General features: G+C 37.3%; 4 protein-coding genes across 4 annotated transcripts; all 4 read left to right on the top strand.

Moving 5' to 3' along the window:
• LOC109703591 (protein SRC2 homolog) lies at positions 2,901-4,118 on the top strand. The gene has a single exon (XM_020224261.1). The coding sequence runs from the start codon at positions 3,035-3,037 to the stop codon at positions 3,911-3,913; it is 879 nt and encodes a 292-aa protein (XP_020079850.1). The 5' UTR covers positions 2,901-3,034; the 3' UTR covers positions 3,914-4,118.
• On the top strand, positions 6,140-9,534 carry LOC109703480 (ATG8-interacting protein 2-like). The gene is made up of 3 exons (XM_020224084.1): positions 6,140-6,261; positions 7,351-8,193; positions 9,179-9,534. The coding sequence occupies exons 2-3, from the start codon at positions 7,360-7,362 to the stop codon at positions 9,278-9,280; spliced, it is 936 nt and encodes a 311-aa protein (XP_020079673.1). The 5' UTR covers positions 6,140-6,261; positions 7,351-7,359; the 3' UTR covers positions 9,281-9,534.
• LOC109728997 (zinc finger protein STOP1 homolog) lies at positions 14,395-17,126 on the top strand. The gene is made up of 2 exons (XM_020259580.1): positions 14,395-15,663; positions 16,963-17,126. The coding sequence occupies exon 1, from the start codon at positions 14,462-14,464 to the stop codon at positions 15,644-15,646; it is 1,185 nt and encodes a 394-aa protein (XP_020115169.1). The 5' UTR covers positions 14,395-14,461; the 3' UTR covers positions 15,647-15,663; positions 16,963-17,126.
• LOC109703733 (glycine-rich cell wall structural protein 2-like) lies at positions 20,370-20,947 on the top strand. Its single transcript, XM_020224456.1, has 2 exons — positions 20,370-20,649; positions 20,706-20,947. Exons 1-2 carry the CDS (start codon positions 20,370-20,372, stop codon positions 20,945-20,947), a joined length of 522 nt encoding a protein of 173 aa, XP_020080045.1.

The raw sequence follows: 23,931 nt of genomic DNA, 5'->3' as shown, positions 1-23,931 counted from the left end.
TTGTTCATTTTATAAATTTTTCTTCACTGAACAGCAGGCCGGCATGCACCCCGCGATTAAAAAAAATAATAATAACATTATCAAAACTATTTTTGATATTATCTAAAAAATAAAAAAAGTTTCAAATCACGATCGAGTACAACATGCCGATCTTATCGCTACTCACAAAAACAATCTTGCTTGCGCCAAATTGTTAATACCAATCACACAGTTTATATATTTATTTAATTAAAATTTCGGTGTAAATATTTTTTTGTTCATTTTATAAATTTTTCTATATTGAACAGCAGGCCGGCATGCACCCCGTGATTAAGATGCATTTGTAATGCTTATAGTCGTTCGAACTTATTTTAATATTTATTGAATCGTTATTTACGCACATCAATAATTTCTCTTAAAAATTGTAAACACTCTAATTTAGGTCAATTAAGAGGTCCAGAGCGTCAGCGTTGAACGGCACCCCCACTATGCCTAAAAATCCCAGTACCGACCACTCAATAAACTTACGTATATGACACACAATTCCATACCCCTCTCTCACGTATTACTGGTCCCATCCTGTAGCTTTATATTACTGGGTCTCTCTCTCTCTCTCTCTCTCTTTTTTCTTTTCTCTCTCATTTCTCTCTCCCTTGGGAAAGAAGCAAACAGGAACCCGCGTCGTGGGCCCTCGTAATTCCCACGTCACGTGGTTCCACGCACCTTCTCACCTTCTCCGGTTCCCTCGCTCGCCAAAAGGAACTTCCGCTTCGTACGGAAATCATTGCATGGACCTGGTCCATCATCCAGGAACCTACCTTGATTTTTTTTTTTGAGTTGATCCAAAATTTACTAAAGGCTTCGTTAGGGATTGCGAAAAAAATAGCGTTACGTGACGTGAGAAAGTAGGTTGAAAAAATATTATATTTGTTTCCATACGTAATATTGTGTTTCGCATATAGCGACACGATGAGTCAATTACGATATATTTTCTACTATATATTTTCTACGATTTCATCGGAGAATGCAGAAGCATGCTTTTTTCTCAACTCCATTTTATCTAATAGTGTTTGATAGGCCTCAATGCCAAACTAAGGCTTAGTTTGGTATTAAGCTTTATCTAACGCTATTAGATAAAATGGAGATGAGGAAAAAGCATATAGGGATATGCTTCTGCGTTCTCTCGTGGGACCGCAGAAAATATATCGTAACCGACTCATCGCAATATGCGGAACGCAATATTACGTACGGAAACAAATAGGGTATTTTTCCAACGTACTTTCTCACCGCACGTAACGCAATGTCCCCGCAATCCCACCGCACGTAACGCAATTTCCCCGTAATCCCAAACGAAGCTTAAGCCTAAAATGCTTTTGTGTGTCCCCTTCAATGCAATAGAATAATAAAAAGCTACAATAAGAAAAGTAATTTACTGGCATTATTATTTTTTTAATAGCAAGTTGTAGTGAAAAAGAAAGATTTTAAATTAATCTTTAATTATTTAAATTTATTTAAATTATTAAAATATGTGTATTAAATTAGTACATAGACTTTCGTTAGGTTGGCAAGTAAAACAACTAATTCATAAAATATAATTGTAGTACACATACGATGCACATTATAATTATTTTATTAAATATATATACACTAATTAAATATTAATTAAGATTTTTTTTTATTAATCATATTTTTCTAGCAAGTTAAAAAGAGACACACTATTTTTTATCAGATTTTGGCTAGTAAGTAAAAAAGGAAAGGATAAAACACTTTTTTTTTTCAAAATTTTTTAGTAAAAAAAAATCTTAATTAATATTTAATTAGTTTCCACATTTAGCAAATTTTTTTCATATATGAAAGGTGGAGAATATTTTTAATTCCGTTGTTGATTCCATCTTCCAACAGATTAAAATATAAAAATAGCCATTTTTATAAATAGTATAGATATAAATATTCTATTATAAATAAATGGAAATAGAATTTAGCTCTACTAAAATAGAAAAACTAACTAAACATATTCTTTTTTATATTTTTTTGGATGAACAGAATTAGTTAGTCCGAAATACCAAACAGGAATGACTGGGGCGGTCTACGGATGATATGGTAGACCAAATCTAGGCAGGCAGTAATTTTCCCTCTTCCCCGGATAAAACTTTATTAGGATAAACTTGGAATACAAATTGTATGGTTTGGCATTTTTTTTATCTTGGTACCTTATACTTTAAAATATATCATTTCAGTATTTCGTAATTTTATTTTATTTTTGTCAGTATTTTTGTTAATTATTTATTAAATTATATAAAAAATATTCAGATGAAAATTTACCATTTATCGAATATTCATTTTTTAGTATTTTATAGTTTACAGAATTTTTACTTTAGTATTATATGATTTTAACTTTATTATTGATTTAACAGAAAAATTAACACAGGGACTATTAAAAATAAAATAAAATTATAGAATACTAAAGTGATACATTTTAAACTATAAAAGTACTAAAATAAAAAAACAAGCACATATTTGAAGTCTTCGATCCTTACCCAATTGTTTATTGAGTTATTCTTTTATTTTATTTTATATTAAATTTCAAAAGAATTTTTAAACTCTAGAGGTCTGAGGAAAACATCCAAGGCTTAGTTTGATATTGAGATTTATCTAATATTATTAAATAGAATAAAATTGAGAAAAAATATATAAAAATATACTTCTATGTTTTTCAATAAAATTATAAAAAATATATCATAACTAACCGGAATATGCGAAATACAATATTATGTACGAAAAAATATTTTTTCACCGTTTCTCAGTAATGCAGTCTCCGCGTTTGTTTGGCCGCTTCGATGGCACTACCGTAATTATCACCTAACAGCATACCCAAATGCCTACCACCCCGATATTTATACCCATTCCCATCCGCCCCGAAGGGAATCCACCACCAAAACCGAGTCCATAAGAAGGAAAGTAGTAGTAGTAGTAGTGAGAGAAAAGAAAAGAAAAGGAAAAAGAGCACCGCACATACCTGAGGGAGGGAGAGAGAGAGAGAGAGAGAGAAATAAGGATGGGGTCGCGCTACGAGGTGGAGTTGACGATCGTGTCGGCGCGGGACCTGAAGAACGTGAACTGGCGGCACGGCGAGCTGGTGGCGTACGCGGTGGCGTGGGTGGACGACGGGCCGAGGGTGTCGACGAGGGCCGACCACGAGGGCGGCACCAACCCGGTGTGGGACGAGAAGCTCTGCGTGCCGGTGCCCCCCGACGCGCGCCTCGACGACGCCGTCCTCCGCGTCGACGTCGTCCACGCCGGCCCCGCCGCCGAGGGCACCAAGCCCCTCGTCGGCTCCGCCCGCCTCCCCCTCCGCCACGTCCTCGACGACGTCGGCATCGGATCCAAGTCCTCCCGCACCCTCCCCCTCAAGCGCCCCTCCGGACGCCCCCACGGCTTCATCGACCTCAAGCTCGCCGTCCGCGACGCCGCCCCGCCGCGCCCCCGCTACTACGACCCCTACGCCGCGCCCCCCCCCTACGCCCAGTCCAGGGACTACCGCCCCGGCGACGGATCCTACGCCCAACCCTACGGCCAACCCTACGGCCAGCCCTACGCTGTGCCGCCTCCCGCGGGGTACCCCTACGATGCTCCGCCGCCGCCGCCGCCCCAATACGGATCGGCGGCGTACGGCGGGGCGGCGTACGGCGGAGCGGCGGCGTCGGCGCCGGCGTATGGCGGGGCGGCGCCGTACGGGGTGGTGGAGGAGAAGAAGAAGTCGAAGTTCGGGATGGGGACGGGATTAGCGGTGGGGGCGGCGGCGGGGTTGCTCGGGGGACTGGCGATCTCAGAGGGGGTGGACTACATGGAGAATAAGATCTCCGACGAGGCGGCGGACAAGGTGGAGGACGATCTCGCCTACGACGATGGGTGCTACGGCGGCGACGATTTCTAAGAGGATCGCGAATTAGGGCGGAATAAATCCCCCCCAAAAAAAAGGGAAAAATGATAAAAAAAATAAAATAAAAATCAGTGTTTAATCGCGGCGATGTTATTGGTGGTATTTTGTTACTTGTATTTCGCTCTTTCTTTTTTAATTAAGAGTGGTGGCATGAGTGTTAATCGTTTTTAAATGAATCAATGTTTCTCTGTTTTCTGTATCTTTTGCTCCACCTGGAGATATTGGCGACAAAAAAAAAAAAAAAGTTGGGCAAATCCAAAGAAGGTAAGAACCATAGCATTTCGTGACTTACTGGTAAATCAACTTTGATTCTCTAGAAAAAAGGGGTAGATTCTGGAAGGTGAGAGTTGGGTGAGAAAAGACCAAGTGGTGTAGTAATTATAAGACTTTGGATATGCTGGATAATATGCTTTTGGTGCTTCTCCGCGTAACTGAGGAGGAAATTGAAATTGAAGTCGTGGTGCTGACACGGTCCGAACAAAATCGGCCCGACCCGGCCTGCTGTCGTCAGCTTTTTACGCGTCGATCTAGTTCGGTTCGGCCCGGTATATTGGGCGGTTAGGTTTGGGGTTGGGTCGGGGTTTTGTTATTTGACACAGCCTGATCCAACAAATTCTTTAAAATATGAATATGTTTTGGAGTGAGTCGGCCTGCGTGATTCAATCGAATTTGAACTGAGCTTGGATCTACAAATTTGAATATATTTTCGGTTGGGTCTGATCAGTATAGACTCCCCAAAAGACATCCTGTGGACCAAATCAGGCCTAACTGTGTCGAGATCTTTTACAAGCCGCGCATTATCCCAAACAGGACCTAATTCGCACCAAAAAATTGACCAAGCTTCGGCTTTTTCTGCAGTATATATTATGGTAGATAGATTCGAAGAACTTGTCCAACTAAAATCGAATAATCACTTCTCTGAAGATTCCGTCTTTTACCCCAAATATGTTTTAAGTGACATATTGAAGATCATCTTCTCCGTCTAACAAGCTGCATATACATAAGACTTGGTTTCTTCACAAATTTTGTTGTGCAAGTAATGAAAATCTCTCTGTTGCAGAAGCATCTAGTTGTATATTTTTCTTGTAGAGATTTTCGCCACTATCGAATGACATTAAAAAAGAAAATCAATATAGTTTTTTGGGACTTCATTTGAAGTTCTAAAGTATGAAAAAGGTTGTATTCAAAGAAAGCATTTTCAAACTCTAATTTACAATGAGTTTGCCTATCGGAATATATAATCTGATAAGCGATAACACATACTAGCTAGAGGAAGAAAATCTAATGAAAAAATACAATGAAAGCCCTGTTCTAGCAGAATCTTATATTATTCCGTGCAAATTTTTTTTTTTTGCTACCTGTTTCGTTTATTTCATTTAGATAATAAACTTAGCTGAAAATTTGAATCAACTAGGATTCGAACTTGGATTCGGGTACCAACTATCAAGTCCTTTTGTCACTTGCGCTAGGGACGATCGGTATTCCGTGCAAAATATTAAAAGCGTACTCAGGCCCTTCCCCTTTACTCTTTTCAATAGAATCCAATCCAACTGATTAATTAAGTCTCAAAACCGTGAGCTTTCATAATCAGTGCACCTGTTGAAGATTTTCCTTGCCGTGAATTCCTACTAATTAAAATGTGTAGCTTGTGGCCTTTGACAAGAACAATTCCCAAGTCATGCGTTGCGTTTCGGAAACGCAGCACAAAGCGTAGGTTCGGTTGTAAAGCAAAGCACTAATTCCTACTAAGAGCCTAACTGTGGCTTTGGGTTCGAACGTTTCAACCCCGATCCACGCACTAGGATCCGTTTGTTGGACTCGGTCCTAGTTTTGACTTGAGTTGCGAGTTGATCGAGCCAGGTCATGTTTAACTCGAAGTAAATTAAACTTGACCCAAGCCCAACACAACACTTCCGCGGCCCGATTCCGGCGCGTTCCCGAAGATAAACATTTTACAATGGACCATGTTTACCATGTCATCCGTCGACCCCCAAGCCACGTGTATATATATATATATATATATATATATATATATATATATATATATATATATATATATATATCCTGAAAAAAAAAAACGATGGGCAAATTGCTTGTGCGGTCCACGGATGACTTGGTGCAGATGGTTCATTCTATTTCTCAGTTGCGACCGCCAATCGCCGGTAACTAACCGGTCGAATCAGTTACAGGACATCGGCCCACTATAAAAGCGGACCCGCACCTTTCGCCCTGTTACTTTGATCGGAAGTTTCGCCTCTCCTTGCTTGGGGAGCGGAAACCCTCCGTTCGTTCTCTCCTATCGATCTTATCTTCTTCGTCCCCTGCGAGATTCCCTTGATTAGGTACTCTTACGATCGTTAGGGTTTCATTGGATTTGAATTTACTGGATTTTATAACCCTTTTTTAAGCTATTTATTTGGATTTTGGATCCTGTTCATCGTTCATCTCCTGATTTAGGGTTTTGATTTGTTACTAGTTAATTGTTGAGGTGGTTCTGTGAATTGCTTGTTGTGGCGATTTAAGATGGTTTATTTTTGAATGAATGATATAGGATCTGATTGTTATTAAAGCGGTCTTTGTTGATGCAGAAGCTGCTGCTTCTAAGATGAATTGATTGAGTCTTAAAATTAGGTCGTATTTGATTACTTATGTGATTTATTTTTTCTCTGTGTACTTAACTATACTAAACTTCTATCTATTGATGAAATTGTTTGCAATTAGAGGAAATTTCTCTTTAAACTGCAATTTTTGCCTTTAACTATGTTTTCTTTGCTGCTTATGTATCTTCGTGCGATTTTACATGCAATATTAAGCAGAACTAGGACCTTTAAGAGAGCCAGCTACATCTACACCTCTTTGTTCCTTTACATGTTTTGGGTGGTTTTGGTCTACTATAATATACTTCCCGTCATAGTGTTGTTAGTTTCTTCCTGGTTTATTTGGATGTATAACAGATATATGCACTAGTGCCATGTGAAAAACTTATCCATTTCTTCATAAAATGATGGTTGAGATTGTTACTAAGTTTATTTTTAGATTTGGACATTTTATGCATCATTTCTATTGCTTTTTAATTGCTTTCTTATTGCCACTGTTTTCAGTTCCTTGGGAGTTTCTCTTGGGTTATATTAGGATGATGGGTTCTCTTCTCTTTTTCCCTTTCAATTTTTGTATTTCTTGTACATAAAGGTATTATACATTGATTTATTGTTTTCTGTAGGAAACATATACTAATGCCTATATTGTTTATCACTTTAATTAGTTTTGTTTTTAATTGGAATATTTGCTTCCATGTTTTCTTTTTGAGGGTTTAATAACAGCTCAGCTTCATATTTTGCTACATCAGCCAAACATGCTTGTGAAATATCCTACTTTACTTTCGTTTATTTGGCATGACTTAGTTTCATATTTGACATTTCTTTGAACCTTAGGTCTTTAAGATGTCGGACAATGAGAAAGATGGTAAGGGAACGACATCTCCCCGTGGAAATGAATGGGAGGTGGTATCTCTCACGGCATCTGTATATGCTGCTGCTCCTGGTCCTGGAAAAATTGAGCAGTCAAATGAAAATAAGAGTACTGAATATGTAGCAAAAGATTATGAATCTTCTGACCCGATGCTTATGTCCGGTCATTTTCAGATGTTACCTAATGAAATTGAAAACCTTCTGAAAGAACCTGATTGTAAAGGTGTTCAAAAAGGGTTATGCAAACAAGATTTCTGCTCTTCTGAAACAGAAGCTGACGAACCCTGTAAAAACTATGAAGAAAGTTGTAAGATTAAATCTGATGACGATCTGCATGGAATTAATCAATTCTTTGACAAGGAGAAGAGTCTCTCTATAGGTGATATGGAGTTTGGAGATGGCAAGACTCTGCAAGGTCTGGGCTTGATTGGGGAAGAGCCTTCTATATACACCTCTTCTGAATTTAAAGCTTTTCATTCTGAAAGAGAGATAAATAGATCAGTCTATTCTAGTGAAAGCAGTGGAATTGTTGAACCCAATGATCCTAGTAACACGTCTGCAGATTCGTTTCTTGTTGATGCTTCTGTGCTTAAGGAAGGTAGCAGAAGTGAGGGATCTGGTGTGCCCTCTAAAGCATGGTGGAAGAGGCAGGTTGAGTTTTTGTATAGTAAGGCAAAAGAGACAAACACATTTTGGTCTGTGTTTGTGGCTGCTGCTTTAGTGGGGATTGTAGTTCTAGGCCGACGATGGCAACGGGAAAAATTGCAGCTTCAGCAACTTAAACTGCAATTTAACATCAACAATGAGGTATTCTTTATGCTATTCAAGAAATATTTAGAGTTATATTAGCAAAGATTTTTATCACACTGCTTGTCTATGAATTTTTATTCCAGCATTATTTTCTTCTATTTTGCATTTCTCATTTTGGGTCATAAGTTATGCGGATTGTACCAGATTGAGTAAGCTGTATAGAAAATGAACACGATGAGGTTAGGGCATGTAAAGTAGCATTTGTATCTTTTAGGATATCATCTTTAGCTGAAAATTGTAGTTGTAGCTTAGGCTATTTGATTTTTAGCTGATTTATGTGAATGTATACTGAGGCAAAGAGAAATTGGTGGAAACATATTTAAAATCATATTGAAATTTATACTGGCATTCGGGAAATTTATGGGTGAAGGAGTAACTTGCCAGTGATCATACATTTCACATTGAATTAGGCAATGCCATGTCATTTAATCTACCGTATGATGTCTGTAAGCTGCGCGGCTATGGTACAGAAGGCTACTCAATCTGATCTATCGCTGTCATTTGTTGAAATTCTTTTATCTTTTCTGTTATGACATAAGTAAGGTGAGAAGCATGGTGGTACAATTTGTGAATGTAGGAGATTACGGCTATTGTTCCAGGGTTTTAAATTACTTCTGTGGCCTTCGTTGAGGTTTTAATCTGGATAAAATCCCGTTATTGTCGTGTGCTAACATTCAGGCCATGTGAAAATTCGTAAGGGCCGTTCAAACAGCTTGTGATTTCTATTCTGTAAGTTGGAGAGCTATCAATATCCACTTATACCCTTTGTCATCAACCCCGGCTAGCAGAGTGTTGTAAGGGGGACAAGTCAGAGTAAATTGTAGAATTCTAATGCTTTCCCTCGGTTTTTCTTCATTTCTTCATGCACGCTAAGTAAAATATCTGATGCAGTTAGTTTCCCTGGACTATACAATCTTTCCTTGGTATGCTTCAGCCACTTATCAGTAAGAACCTAATGGCTGTTTTATTGGCATCATGACAGAGGAGTTTCATGGCTGTTCCATTCAGCCAGTTCAAGGCTATGTTGGTTGCTGGCAATCAACACAGGCCTTTGATGCAAGGCGATGCTGCATTTGGCCGATAAGGTCTTTACTGCTTACATTGATGATGTTGACGAAAAACTACAAGTGAGCCAGGGAGGGTTGTGAGTGTTGGTTATTACATACTTGGTTGGTTATGAAACTGCTACTCTATGCTGTTTTTTTTCCCCATGTTCTTGTATTTTCTGATGCTGTTGATGCTTGGGTATTGTAAATTTAATATATCAGTGGATTATTTATGTATGTAAATATGGGAAGGTTCAATTATAAATAGATTCAAATGCAACTAGTCTGTGAATCATTAGGGCAGTATATTATTGGGTGAAATCCTATAATAATTGTGGCAATATGTATATAAAAGGGGGCCATAAACCAAGCTGATTGTGATTGGTATATGGTTGATCTAGAAAAGCTAATGATGATGAAATCAAATGCACAGAGGGAAGATGCAGAGTGCAGAGGCGACCATTGTAGCTTTTATTACAAGTTACACGTAGCTGGTTGTTTCGGAAGCCGGAGCATATTAGTATGTATCGCATGCTTCTCAAAGCAGTACTTTATTTGAAGAATTCGTCCTCAAAAATCGTGAGCGGGAATTAGTACAGAGAGCAATTTTAGTTCCAGTGTTTGTTTTCGCAGTCCTTGGATGGACTAATTAAGTCCACTCGGGATCGAGATACCATCAATAGTTTGGGGCGGTTGGGAAGTGAAAAGCCGCAGAGCGACGAGTTCATAAATTTGTTACAAACTTGAAATCCATAGTCAATTTCTGTATAATTGTAAGTGGGAGTTTAAGTGTCATCTTACGGCTTTGGTGTCCAAATAGACAGAGAATTTAACCTTCGAGATCTAAGAAATGAACAGACCTTATTCCGCATGGGACTATTCTATTACATTCCTCATGATCGATTGAAATATCTACGGCTACCCTTCCTATATCCACCGAATTGACGGAACGCTGCCGAGTATTGTACCATACATACATCTGCATCGTTGGAGAGTATAAAGGGTGAACATTGAAGATTGGTTGTTGTGAAACATATACAACATATTTTCTACTCGTAACTTGAAATATATACAAAGGCAAGGGTTCCTCAGCAGCATTTCCTGTTTTCTTCAATAAATAGCCAAATCATTGCCAGGGTCAAAGAGATTTCGACAGGCGTTAATGTTACTTCACTTTGTTAGCCAAAAATATCACAGTATAATAAAGCAGAGAGATCAAATTGTTAGGTGTTGCTTTGTAACATGTACTTCCACGCAGGGACTATAACTTGGAAATCAACTTATAATTAGATTAGAGAAGGAAAGCTATGAATGCTAAGATACAGAAGCCCCTTTATTTATCAAATAGTGAGGAAAACAATACCCCTTCAGCGACAATATTCCTGAAAAAACTTTTGAGCTATATCCGTGAGGTTGAAAATAGCCTTTTTATTCAGCAGAAGGAGAACAAGATCCATCATACACTATCCATTACCTCCTCACAAACTCGTGACCGTCTGATCGATCGAGCGAGGACCTAGAGCTCTACAGAGAGAACTCAAATGCCAAAGGTTTACAGTTGCCCTGCATGGGAGGGAGACCTCCTATCTATACTTGATAAATGCCAAAGATTTTGAAGTTGCCCTGCAGGAGGAAGAGGGAAAAGAGACCTTTTCTTATCTTTTTTTCACTCCACCAACCCCATTCTACAAAATGGATCATTAGACACACAGGGAATTGGTGAGGAAACAAGTTCCCTCTTACATGGTCACATGGTGAGATGTTGATATTTGAGCTAAAGAGGAGTGGAGGAAGAGGAGGAGAGAGGATGAGCATAAATCGGTAGTCGGCATATATACATATATATATATACATGTTGGAGGAGGTCACTTCATATGAGAGCTGTGGAGGGTCATAGAAGTAATAAAGGGGAAGTGTGACTTTGAAGTAGAAGAAGTGGGTTTAGAGAGGGAATCCTTTTTTATGTAGTGTTGGAGGGAAAAGATGGCACTTGTGGAAAGAGACATGGGTGATGGCATCTTCTTAGCATATGCTACACTGCATTACCTACTTTTTTTTATTTTTCTTTTTTATTTGAGGAAAAGGTAGCATGTTATTTGTTTCATTCATAAAAAGTATGAACTAGGCTATATGATTGAGGTAGTACACCTCAGTCAATATGAAAAAAAATAAAAAAAAAATAAAAAAAAAAACAAAAGAGGAGTGGTGGCGTTAAAATTACTGTGTCGCGATAAATTCATCCCACAGTTTCTTCAAGTATTTGGCCTTATTGACTATTGCAAATGGATCCGCATTAATTTTTTTAAAAACTATATCATTTCTGGTATGCCAAATTACCCACCAACAAGTTATTAAGTCGGTCAGTCTAGAATAAATAGACCATGAGTTCTATATCTTGACATTACCCGCATTACCTACTTTTTCATCACTCCTTTTCTCTTTGTTTCTCGGCATCTTGGGATATACTAGGGATATTGTACTAACTATGATACATATATGTATTGAATGGTTCCTATCCATTTTGATCCCCTCGTGTTTCCATGTGATTTCCTCTTCCTGTGTTGTTATAATGATCACGGGAATGGGAGGAAAAAAAATCAATGTGTTGTGGAAAAGCACTTCGCTTAGTATACTTGTTACAGCTTCTGTTACAACATTTTGACAGCATCTATAGTTTTCCTGGAATTTTTTTACTTTATAACCTCGAATTTTTGCGTATAATATTGGATACACTATCAATTCTTGTTATTATAGCTTAAAAAAAGGAAAGAAGTCCCTTTAAGAGAATAGAGAGACAGAAATGGACGAAGTAAAATCATTGTATCATTTTTAAACAAAAACTGAGTTAATTACTAATCTAGAATATAATCAATATACAAAAATTTCTGTAAGATGTGTCTTACGCTTATCATACCGGACACATCTACACATCTAATAAAACGCTACGTCACCTATTCAGAATTCATCTCATAATCAGTTACGTAGCATTGCACGGGGTGCATCTCATGCAGTAAGTGTGGCATGCATGAACTCTGCAGAATTTTTGCCCATGTTTTTTCTTCTGAGTCTAAAAGGATTTCCAATTACCAGGGGAGATGATTCTCATAGGATTTTTATAAGTTAATGTTTCTGTCGACAGTGTTCTATATGAGCCTGATGGGCTAAATTAAAGAAGGGCCCATTAGCCTCGTTCAGTGCCCTTGGGGGCCCAACATCTTGGATTGGATCGGAATGGTCCAGCCCATGATCCAAGAACGCATCGATCGGTACTCTCCGAGCGAGATTAGATTCAATCTCTTGACTATCATAAAAAACTGAAGGAGATGAACATTACTGAGCTCAAAGATCTGCAGAAGAAGCTATAAACACATCATTAACAGAAGTGTCTTCCGCAGCCGCGAGTGTGAGTCAGAAGATTATAATGGAAGAAGAGAAGTTTAAGAAGCGGAAGATGGAGAATATAAGGAGAAAACACGACTACGTAGTGTTCATGTTCAATTTTCTTAAAATACTCGCAGAGAAGAAGCAGCAGGCATGTAGCTCGAATACGAGATAAAAGTCGGGTTAAATTTAACTTATGGAGTCCTTGATTTTTTTTTTTTGTTTTGCCCTTTTTTCCTTCATATATATGTATCAAATTTAGCTATAACAATATTTGAATGAATTTTTTTTAAAAAAAAATCAGGATTTATGTTTCTAACCACTTTCTTCGAGTGCAGAAACAGTACAGTAATTGTATGGAAGCAAAGCAGTCTAACTCAAATACAGAGCATGCAACACATGCTTGAACCAAAGTGAACTCAATTCCATCTTAGCACGCATCAGAACCTTTTGACTTGGTTTCAAAATATCGATCTCATGCAATTCATTTTATTTGCTTCGCCTATTTGTAGTTCTACTGCACAATCACTTAAATTTGTTGTTGCAAGGGGGACTTACAAAAATTTTAATTTCTAATTTAATTGGATCATTTGCTTATATTCCGTCTAATTGCTCTAATAGAGAAATTAACGATGCCGTAGCTCATTCACTAGTTATATTATTTCTTGAAGATAATGTGATAACTTTTAAATTTAAAAATTTTGTCATTTTCTGAGATACAATGTTAGCTAAATTATAACAATGACAAAATAACATGACAGTGGAATTACATATTATGAAATTATCACATCTCTTGCACATTCCAAGATGACACGATTAATAAAATTACCGCCACATAATTTCCAGGTTAAAGATTAAAAGGAGCTACCGACCGTCCCTAGAGCAAGTGGTAAAAGGTTTGGTAGTTGGTACCTGAGACCCAAGTTCGAATCCTAGTTGATTCACATTTCCAACTAAATTTATTTCTAAATGAAATAAACGAAGCAAGTAGCGGGCTACCAATCTCTTACAAAAAAAAAAATAAAATAAAAGGAGCTTCATTCATGCATGGAGTCATCCAAATGAAATGAAAATCTAATGACTTAAAAACTTCGTTGATTTAAATGAAACTTTTGTGTAGTAAATTTTATTATAACATCTTTAATAAATGAAAATAATGTTCTCAAAGCGAAATCCATGTGCCATTGGTAACTGCAGCCTAGCAAGTACAGCGAACTCTCGAATCACGTCCTTTAAATTTTACTAAATTAAAAAATTAATAAAAATTTTGTCCGTCGATTCAGCGGCCAACAACTATTACCGCATAATCAAATCTCAGTTTCTACACCCCTTCTTCTTTTATTTGTCCTAAAAATTAAAAAAAAATTAAAGCTTGCTCCCTTGAAGAGATCAAACCATGTAAAATCGCCCCGAGAATCAAAGACCATTAAATTGTTTATAATCAACGTAATATAACAAGTCCAACATGTAAAAAAATAGTATATACTCTAGGGATCAACATGTTTGATCCTAACCATGATTTGGGTATTATAATGTTTACTCAAACTATATATTTTAGTTGAAACGTTGTGGCTCTTTTTGGGCTCGGTAACATTCGAGGGAGGCTTAAGTAGGGATGTCTCTAAGTGATTAAGTTGACTTGAAGCATTCTCACATTTCTTTATGTGATCTCACCATACCATTTCTCATTTAATTTCCTCCTCTATTCAGAAAAAAAAAAAAACAAGAAAAACAAACAAACGGAGTTGTATATCTTACGTCTCAATCTATTTCTTATAAAAACCTTTAACTTTTCCCCCTAAATGTGAGAGAAAAATTTTGGAACGTTGCTCCGAAGGATGATTCCGGGGGCCACCGCTCCGTATTTCCAACACAACCATCAAAACTTTCAGATGTTCGATGGGATTGACGAGTTGCTGCCACCGTCGACCGGGGGGCACGTCGATGGCCAGGCTCAAAACCTTATGTACAATCTTTCGGTACTAAAGGACAAAATCCAGCAGCTGCAGACCCTCGTGGGCTTCTTGGTGGCCCCCAGCCCCGCACGGCCCGAGCCGGCGGCCGTCGCGGTCTCCGGCGCCGAAGTGGTGATCCAGGAGATCATCGGCGCCGCCTCATCGATGATGTACGCTTTCCAACAAGCGGAGCTCGGATCCCTAGGCACCTCGAGAGGTGCGATCAGAGAAGAAGAGATGTCCCCTCACAACAATCATGTCAAATCTGCCTACGATGGTTCAAGTCAAGCCACAAGTGAGGTGATCGACCATGTCCTTCACAACATAGATGCTAGTGGTGCCAGAAAAGGCTTGTACACGAACGTTCATGAAGCAAATTACAATTGCAATAATAGCATAATGAGCCCTGCTACGAAGGCTCCTCATCAAAGAGTCAATGGTAGCAGCAGCACCAAGAACAGTGACAAAGGAAATAGTACTGAGCATGAGCAGGCGGGATCGTTATCGTGTGACATAATAGAGCTGGACGCGGCCGACCTCCTGGCGAAATACACGCACTACTGCCAGGTATGCGGGAAGGGGTTCAAGCGGGACGCGAACCTGCGGATGCACATGCGGGCGCACGGCGACGAGTACAAGACCAACTCTGCACTCACCAAACCCCCGAAGGGGGGGAACTGCGGCAAAGGTGCCGCAGCAGATTGCGCTGCCGCAGCGCGAAGGTACTCGTGCCCGCACGAGGGGTGCAGGTGGAACTGGAAGCACGCGAAGTTCCGGCCTTTGAAATCAATCATATGCGCGAAGAATCACTACAAGAGAAGCCACTGCCCCAAGATGTACGTTTGCAACCGCTGCAACGGGAAGCAGTTTTCGGTGCTCTCGGATCTGCGGACGCACGAGAAGCACTGCGGGGACACGAAGTGGCTGTGCTCCTGTGGGACCACATTCTCACGGAAGGATAAGCTCATGGGACACGTGGCGCTTTTTGTGGGGCACGCCCCCGTGGTGGGCTGTTTTGGGAAGCAGCTGGAGAAGGGAGAGGAGAAGGATTTCATGGAGAGTACTTGATCGTCAAGTGTAATAACGTAAGTTAATTTATTAATACCTAAGCATGCATTGTGATACATATATATATATATATACACACATATCATGTGTAGATAGTGTTGTAGTCCATTAGCTACTTAGCTAGTGCTTTATAGTGAATGAGTTTATATATATATATATATATATATATAAACACTACAAATGTATTCTTAACTTTGTTTCTAAGTGTCAAGCAATAATAATTAATTTAGTGAGCTAGAAGTATTCATGGTGAAATTTAAGTTTCATAGAAGATGGGTTATAGTTGCAATAAGTACTTCATGAATAGAAAGTATTTACCTTTTGCTATGGAGAAGCAGCAAATGAGCTTCACAGATTCAAACATTGGAGCTTTGGCATGAAACTTACTCTTCTGCTGCAACATGCCAAGTTACTGCTAAGCATTTAACGAAAAAGTCTTTGAGAGAATGATATATAGCATGCTAATAGTTCATTCATTTTTTTTAGAAATAAATTTAGTTTAAAAATATAAAGTAAATATACTTCAAATTTGAAACCCCACATGCTAACTATCAAGCGTTTTGCAACTTGTACCAGAGACAATTGTTATTTACCGAAAAAATTATTAGCATTCACTACAAGAAAAATGAGATATAAGGATGCTTTTTTTTTGATAATTAGCGATGCTTCAAAGCATCCCTATATAGTCTACCTCCACATTTAAAAGCATCGGCAAATGAACAGTCGCCACATATATAGAAATGCTTATTTCTATGTGTCGGCAAAATATATTCTTACGCTTTAAAGCATCAAAGATTTGTCAAAAAAAATTAATAATTGTAATAGTGCATTTTATCCTCAAATAAATTGGTTTGATACAATAAACGATTCATATGACAGACACTTTCTACAGCATTGGTATTTACTATATAGTAGGGATACTTAGGAAGACTTTTCCAAGCATCATCGTCTGAAAAACGTCCTTATAATAAAATTTCTTGTGGTGATATTTTGAGATAAGTGCATTCAATAGTGCTTCTGCACAAAAAAAAAAAAAAAAAAAAAAAAAAAAAAAAAAAACACTTTTGATGACAATTTAATTAGAATTTGTAGCCATGAATGAAGGTTTTAGTTCCCTTACAGTGTTCAAAGTTTTGAGTTATGTACATAAGATTGTCGATACGAAAGAACCAATGAATTAAAAATACTGTTTAATTAATTAGATATATAGTGTAGATAAGGAGGAGATGTAGCAAGTACATATATCTATCAATAAAGTGTTGTAATTAAGATTTTCATTTTGTGGTCCAAACTCTAAAGCATGTGTCGTTATCCAGTGGTATTACGTGCACGAAAGGAACCCTGATGCATGTATCCAAAGCCCAAAGGACACAAATGCTTTTCGATCTAAATCCCAGTGCATGCACTAGGCAACAAAGCTAGGCACAAGTCGTTGCCATTAAACCTGGCCTTCTCTCGAGATGATGATGAAGTGTTCTCTCTACCTCTTCCTTTGTATAATACTCAACTATATATTCTTTTGTTTGTTTCTTTCCCTTTGTTTGAAGAAATTCTCTTGCTTTTTTCTTGTTCACGTAAAATAATTAATAAGTGTGTACCACGAATTTGGCATTGCTTGTGAGTTCTATGTTATTTTCTCTCAAGCTCTTTGAGATCAAAAGCACTTCGGAAATGGATTTCTAGGCATTTATATATATTTTTTTAATTGTTTGTTTACATGCCCCTCTTTATTTTTCAACTGAGAAAAGTTAGTATATATAATGTTTTAACTGAACTCAATCACTTTAGCATTAACACACACATATATATAGGAGCATTAATTCAAAATTGTGTTCTATTATAGAAATGTTACACTAGCCAATTCGGAGGTTAATTATCGAGATGCTTATATATCTCTGCAAGAGATTAGAAAGTAATGATAATAATTTCGAAAAAATTAAGTAGTATGCGAGAGTTGCAGAAATATTTGGGATGGCAAACTAATGTATGACTAATTCTGATCATTGATGTGCGTGCAATATGTAAGAACCATGTAAAATATATCTATATATCCAATCAATTAACTTTCAAAAAATCAAACCGTACGTACGTAGATTTTATGTATTAAGCTGATCATGCTGCTTATATATACGGTGGCTACGTACATAGAAGTAATTAATTTTAATTTCGAACCCGGCCTTCATTTATGTGTTGATTGGCTTAATATTACTTATATATATGCAGCTATATACATAGGCATTTTTGTCTCATTTACTATAGAATATTAAAGGAAAAGACAATATTGCAATGGAGTACCGTTTGATGTTGAGGTATATATTGAAATGTATTTAAAGACTAAAGACCAAATTGAAACCATGATGAACGTTTAAGAATTTCTTCTTCAATTTATCGGTGGTGAAAAGATTAAACTCACAAATATGGCAATGTTTGTTAAACTTCTTCTTTTTTCCTTATTGAGATATATTATCTGAAAATTAATTTACATTACAAATTCATCAATGGATTAAGCAATTATCAATTGGGTATATGGGACTTGTCATTGGCTTGTATATATATGCAACAACAGGCTAATCAAAGAATAAAAATTACTTCACTATTTGCATTTTCTTAAAACAGATTATTGACAACTGTTTAAATAAACAAAATCACCACATACCCTTGTGATCAGCAAGCCATGTACTTACTTTTCGCAATCATTAATATATACATGATTAGTGTGGCTTTAGAATATTTCACCCGGCTTATTCAAATTAAGTATGGCTATCTACTTCGTTTATTTTATTTAAAAATAAATGTGAATAAGTATGATTCGAACTTGGGACCTCGAATACCAACCACTAAGTTCTTTACCATTTGCGTTAGGGATAGTCGGCTGTTCTCTAGAGTGTCAAATCACGCAAAAAAGATTTCGTTACTATGAAAAGAGTTAATGCCATTATCAGTTAAAATATACCCAGTTGAACAAAATTATAGGTTAATTAGTACTATATTCATGCATCTTCTGTTACACAAATTACACTAATGCATCTTCAGGGGATTAATACTAACCTCTTTTAATTATATATATCTTATGCTGATTTGTGTTATCACATTCTTTATAGTAGGGGGGGAAAGGTTGATGTTCATTAATTGTAATCGAAATACTCATTGATTTTTTATTTTTTTTTCCCTATGTTAGGTAGTGAAATAAAGGCCATGCAATTTTATTACTCGAATCCTTTAACAACTAAACTTACACACATGTATCTCATAAAATAAAGCTCCTTAATTAAGTTGAGTACATGGTTGGTTAATTTCATGCAATTTTTCCTGTGAAATTAAGATTGGACAAATACTTCAAATGTTCTATGCATGCTAAGCAATTACAAAACCAACGTTATGATTTGCTATAATTATGTGAGAGCAACAATTAAGACAACTTCATACTTAAAGCTGATCAATTAATTGGCTCTATCTGTACCTTGTCCATGATTTAATTAAGCATGTTATCTATGCAGATTAATTTCAATCCGTTAGACACTATTTAGTAAGTGTTAGTACACTTGTTTTAGGAAAATTTCCTGGAAAATACTTTCTGAGCCACAAATGGCTTGGCCCAGAGTCACTCACGCTCTTCTGAAAAGTTCTGAATCCGAATTTCTAAAGATAGCTAGCGTATAAAGGATTATGCAACTAGACCATCTAAGCAAAGGTCAGGTCGTATCTAGCACGGTGCAACTAGACCATCTAAGCAAAGGTCAGGTCGGTCGGGCTTGGTTTCGAGCCGAGTTATATTTACCGAAGTGCCTGGACCTGGAATGTGTAGCTAGCTCAATACAGAGAATAGTAGTATGCATCGGGTCAACCAAAAGAAAGTAAAAATACCAACCTCTAACCCAGATTTTATCCTGGATTTGTAGAAATTAAGCTCTGGTCAAATCTAAACAAAAAATTGTAAAGGGTGGAACGGTCCAGATCCAGCAGATTAGGGTGGGTTTTATTATAATCTAGATTTAACTATTTTTTAGAATCTAAAGAATTTGAGTGACTAAAAAATTTTGATCTTAGACCTACGGAATTAGTGCAGTTAGCGAAGAATTTGATATTTGATTTTGATATTTGATATAGGAGTTTACTGAACCCTAAGAGTCAACGGAGTTGACAACGTGAGTCAGAACGACCAGCACTACATCTAGTGTGACTCTCTTTCACTAGAATGTTCCGCAACGGCTCCACTGGGACGCCACGTGTTAGCACGGGAGAGGCGAATCCCGTTGTGGTCACCCAAAATGTGGGCTCTGAAATGGACCAGCAATGTACTCTTGCTGCGTCGGAGTGCGGTACAACCGGGACGCAATCCGACGCGTTGCTGTAGCCCGGTCGAGTCGGATCGATTTGGCAGGGCCCGGACCCAACCCACCCCACCGACCCAATCACTAGGACTAAAAATATCAGCGTCGGTTAAAAGTTAGAGGCAACAAAATTAGTCGCGATAATCAAATTACTAAAATTTTTCTTTCATGGTGATTTTATTGTATTTTCAAATTTTCATTTCGAATTTTTGTTCCGAGCATGCAATCATTGACATTGAGCCAACGTGTTGGGTACTCTGAGAATTAAATTAACGTGGTACATTTTTTTTGTATTTTAAAAACACTAGTAAATTTTCATGCAAGGCCTATATATATACCACGCCTCGCCACCTTTGTCTCACCACAAGTAGCCACTACTAAATTAACAACATATGGCTAGCTCTAAGGTTGTAGCAGTTGCTCTCATATTCTTGCTGAGCACCGAGACCATTGCCGCGGGAAGGGCGCTGATTAAAGTTACCGGAAGCGGAGGAGGAGGTGGCGGCGGTGGTGGCGGTGGTGGCGGTGCAGAGTTGGGTCACGGGGGGTCCGGATATGGCTCCGGGGACGGCGGTGGAGATGGAGGAGGTGGTGGTGGAGGAAGCGGTGGAGGCGGTGGCCGTGGTTCCGGATACGGGTCTAGTGGGGGTATCGGTTCTGGGTATGGTGCAGGTTACGGTTCAGGATATGGCTCTGGTGGTGGTAGGGGTGGTGGTGGCGGTAAGTAGTGGTGGCGGTAAGTAGCGGTGGCGGTGGCAGTGGTGGTGGCGGATCGGGCCACAGGGGCGGATACGACGGTTCATGCTACGGATATGGTGGTGGATCGGGTTATGGTGGTGGGGCCGGCCAGGGCACAGGATACGGAATGGGAGGTGGTGGTGGAAGCGGCGGTGGATCGGGCTACGAATCGGGCGTAGGTTCTGGATACGGATCTGAATCCGGTTCCGGCTATGGTGGTGGACATGGGTGAGCTAGTTATACATATTGCATAGCATACGAGTGGATTAGCTAAAATCTTTCAAATTCTAAATCTCACATGAATTTAGGCCCTAATAATTGCCCTCTCAGAATTTGTCATGCAATAAATTAAAGCCCCTCTTTAAGTTTCTTTTTTAAGTACTACGTATATGTAATTTAACTGTATGCTATATGAAAATTTATTGTATGATTCTTAGTTTATTTCTCTTAAAAAAAGGTTTTTGTTCTAAAACAAGTTCAATAAAGGGATGTGCGTTGGGTAATCTATTTTATCAATGTATTATTCTATGCGGTGACTAGTGCTTATTAATCCGGCCCCATGCACCACTTCTATAAGGATCTTTCGAATTATATCGCAGGATCTATTTAAATCTAAAAACAGAACTAAGAGATAAGATAAATAACAAATCATCCATAGTGTGTGCCTACCTTGTGCCTGCGTAGTTTATTTGCAACTTCGAGCTAAGAAAAAGTCGTCGAAAACAGATGATTCAAATACGTTTCACCGCATATGAACAACACAATTAATAAATTTAAGTTTTTTTTATTTTTGCACGAAATTGCACTCATTGAAACTCCTTATAACTAGCTGCTTTCTAATATTTTCTCGCAAGGTTTTTTTGCTTCTATTCCGAGCTAATTTCTCTACATTTAGTCTCCCTTGGAAAAATAAAATATTCATCCACTATGGTGTATATCATAACTTCAAAATTCAAATACTAGTGCCCTTAAAACTTAAATGGTTGAACATGTAATTGGAATCTATACTAATTTATTAACACATCAATAGCTTGTAGTAAATTAATTCGCTTATGCTCCACAGTAAATGGGGCAAATAATTAACCACTGACATTGTTGTCCCATATCTACTTCTTTTTTCCGAGAGAAATACTACTCATGCATTCTTAAAAAAATATATAAATTTCTACATTCCATCATCTACGGATTATTATTAGTTTTTAATTTTGTCAACCTTTTTTTAATAATATTAAAAAAATTAAAAGATTTATAAAGTACAAAATAAAGGCCTAAGATGTATATTCATATTCTTGGAGTGTACAATTAATATTTTTTTTTTCTCCAGATAAGTAGGGGTGTCAATGGGCTGGATTCAAAGCGAACTTTTAAAAACTTGAATTCAAATCCAACAATCAATTGAATCCAAACACGGTAGGTTTTGAAAATATATATTCAAATTTGAGTTTGATCTAAAATTCAAAATCTCTCTTTATCCGAAATAATCATATTTCTTTTCCATTTTTTCCAGCATATTATATTAAAATCTAAATTCTTAAAATATAAATTCAAATATACTAGCAAACATTCATATATGTTATATATTGTAAAATTTGTTTGAGTTTAAATTGAAATTTCTATTTGAATTTGATACAGACAAACTTCATATTCAAATTCGAATTCGTCCGATTTTTATTTTTACACTCATATTCTTATAGCATCGAATAAATCCACTATTTAAAATTAAACTTTTAATAAAACTTTTGTTTACGTACCTATTGGCATCGCCGCACCATGAGTAGAGCTGGCAATCCAGCTCACTGTTCACGAGCCAACTCGTGTTTGGCTCGAAATAAGTTTGAAATCGAATCACTCGTTTAGTAAATGAGTCGAATACGACCTGGATTTTTCAGTTCATTTAATAAACGAGCCAAACACAAATTGGGATCAGCTAGCTCGTGTTTGATTCGATAATAACTCGAATACATATATTTTATATTTATAAAATTATTATTTGTAAGTCAGTTTGTGCTTAATATATTAATAAATAAACTGTATAAACTTAATTTTTTAACTTAATATTTTAATAAGTCAGCTCGAAATCGGCTCGTTTACAAGCGCGTTGTTGACATCTGTACACGAATGGAAACTCCGGATGGCTCAGGATTTTGGGACTAAATTAGAAAAAATTCTAGAATGCAACGGGTATATTAGTGACGTGGCGTAACAAGCAAATCAAATTAATCCTTTTAAAAATATATGTCCCATCATAATTGTAAAAAAATATTTTTATTATACTTTTATTTGAGAGGAAGAAATGTGATTGACTTGTTATTGATGATGTGGTCCAAGTGTGACAGCGTTGAATTCCTCCTAAATTAGGCGCAAAACCTTTATTCAGAAAAGAGCACCAAATAGCGTGGTGCCAAATGGCATGCTCCTATTTGCTATTGCTCGCGGGCCCGTCAAACGAAGCAAATGCTACGCGTAGGGGCGCGCGCGTCACGGCTTGTTGCGCACGCAACTAGCCCTTATTTGCTAGCCAATAATATATAACATAAATAAATATTATCATACATTTATTTATCCAAAAATTTAAAAATTTAATATTATAAAAAATCAATAAGACTAATAAAATATAAACTTTAAATAAATAAAATGTAAGATATTGACTTGTCAATTTACTGATAGCATTATTCCTAAACAACACTTCTACTTTTTTTTATAGTTTCAAATAGGGATGGCAATTAAATTTGTTGTTTGCGAGCCTGCTCGGATGTAGCTCGAGATCAAATCGTTTCTTCAATAAATAAGTTGAACACGAGTTGAGATCAACTCCCTCGTTTCCCGACTTATTTTCGACTCGATAATAGTTCGGAATATATATATATATATATATTATTTGATTTTTATCTTAACCGAAATATAAAATCTGATTTAATTATAAAAATATCATTTATATATAAAATTTCAATTATTAGATCAAAGTCAAATAAATAAAAATTTTATAAATTTATTTTTTATACGTATTCTTCATAATTTTTTTAACTTATTATTCGTGAACCACTTTCTGTTCGGCACGTGTTCAGCTCGTTAATAAACAAGCCGAATACCAGCTGAATTTTTCGATTCGATACTTTAATGAGTCAACTCGTGGTCTTAACTAGCTCGTGTTCCGCTCGTTGCCATCACTAATTTTGAAGTTGCTACTTAGAATGGGTAGGAAACGAATTTTCAAAA

This window comes from Ananas comosus, linkage group 25 (genome assembly GCF_001540865.1).
Source record: "Ananas comosus cultivar F153 linkage group 25, ASM154086v1, whole genome shotgun sequence".
In the NCBI taxonomy this organism is placed as follows: domain Eukaryota; kingdom Viridiplantae; phylum Streptophyta; class Magnoliopsida; order Poales; family Bromeliaceae; genus Ananas; species Ananas comosus.
Note: the sequence above shows the minus strand (reverse complement) of the source record. Positions and strands in the feature narration are given on the sequence as shown.

Bases quoted from the DNA above. Each gene is read 5' to 3' on its own strand.
- LOC109703480 (XM_020224084.1), top strand. From the start codon at position 7,360: ATGTCGGACAATGAGAAAGATGGTAAGGGAACGACATCTCCCCGTGGA. The intron at 8,194-9,178 runs GTATTCTTTATG...GCATCATGACAG, and splicing joins AATTTAACATCAACAATGAG to AGGAGTTTCATGGCTGTTCC.
- LOC109703733 (XM_020224456.1), top strand. From the start codon at position 20,370: ATGGCTAGCTCTAAGGTTGTAGCAGTTGCTCTCATATTCTTGCTGAGC. The intron at 20,650-20,705 runs GTTACGGTTCAG...GGCGGTAAGTAG, and splicing joins CGGTTCTGGGTATGGTGCAG to TGGTGGCGGTAAGTAGCGGT.
- LOC109703591 (XM_020224261.1), top strand. From the start codon at position 3,035: ATGGGGTCGCGCTACGAGGTGGAGTTGACGATCGTGTCGGCGCGGGAC.
- LOC109728997 (XM_020259580.1), top strand. From the start codon at position 14,462: ATGATTCCGGGGGCCACCGCTCCGTATTTCCAACACAACCATCAAAAC.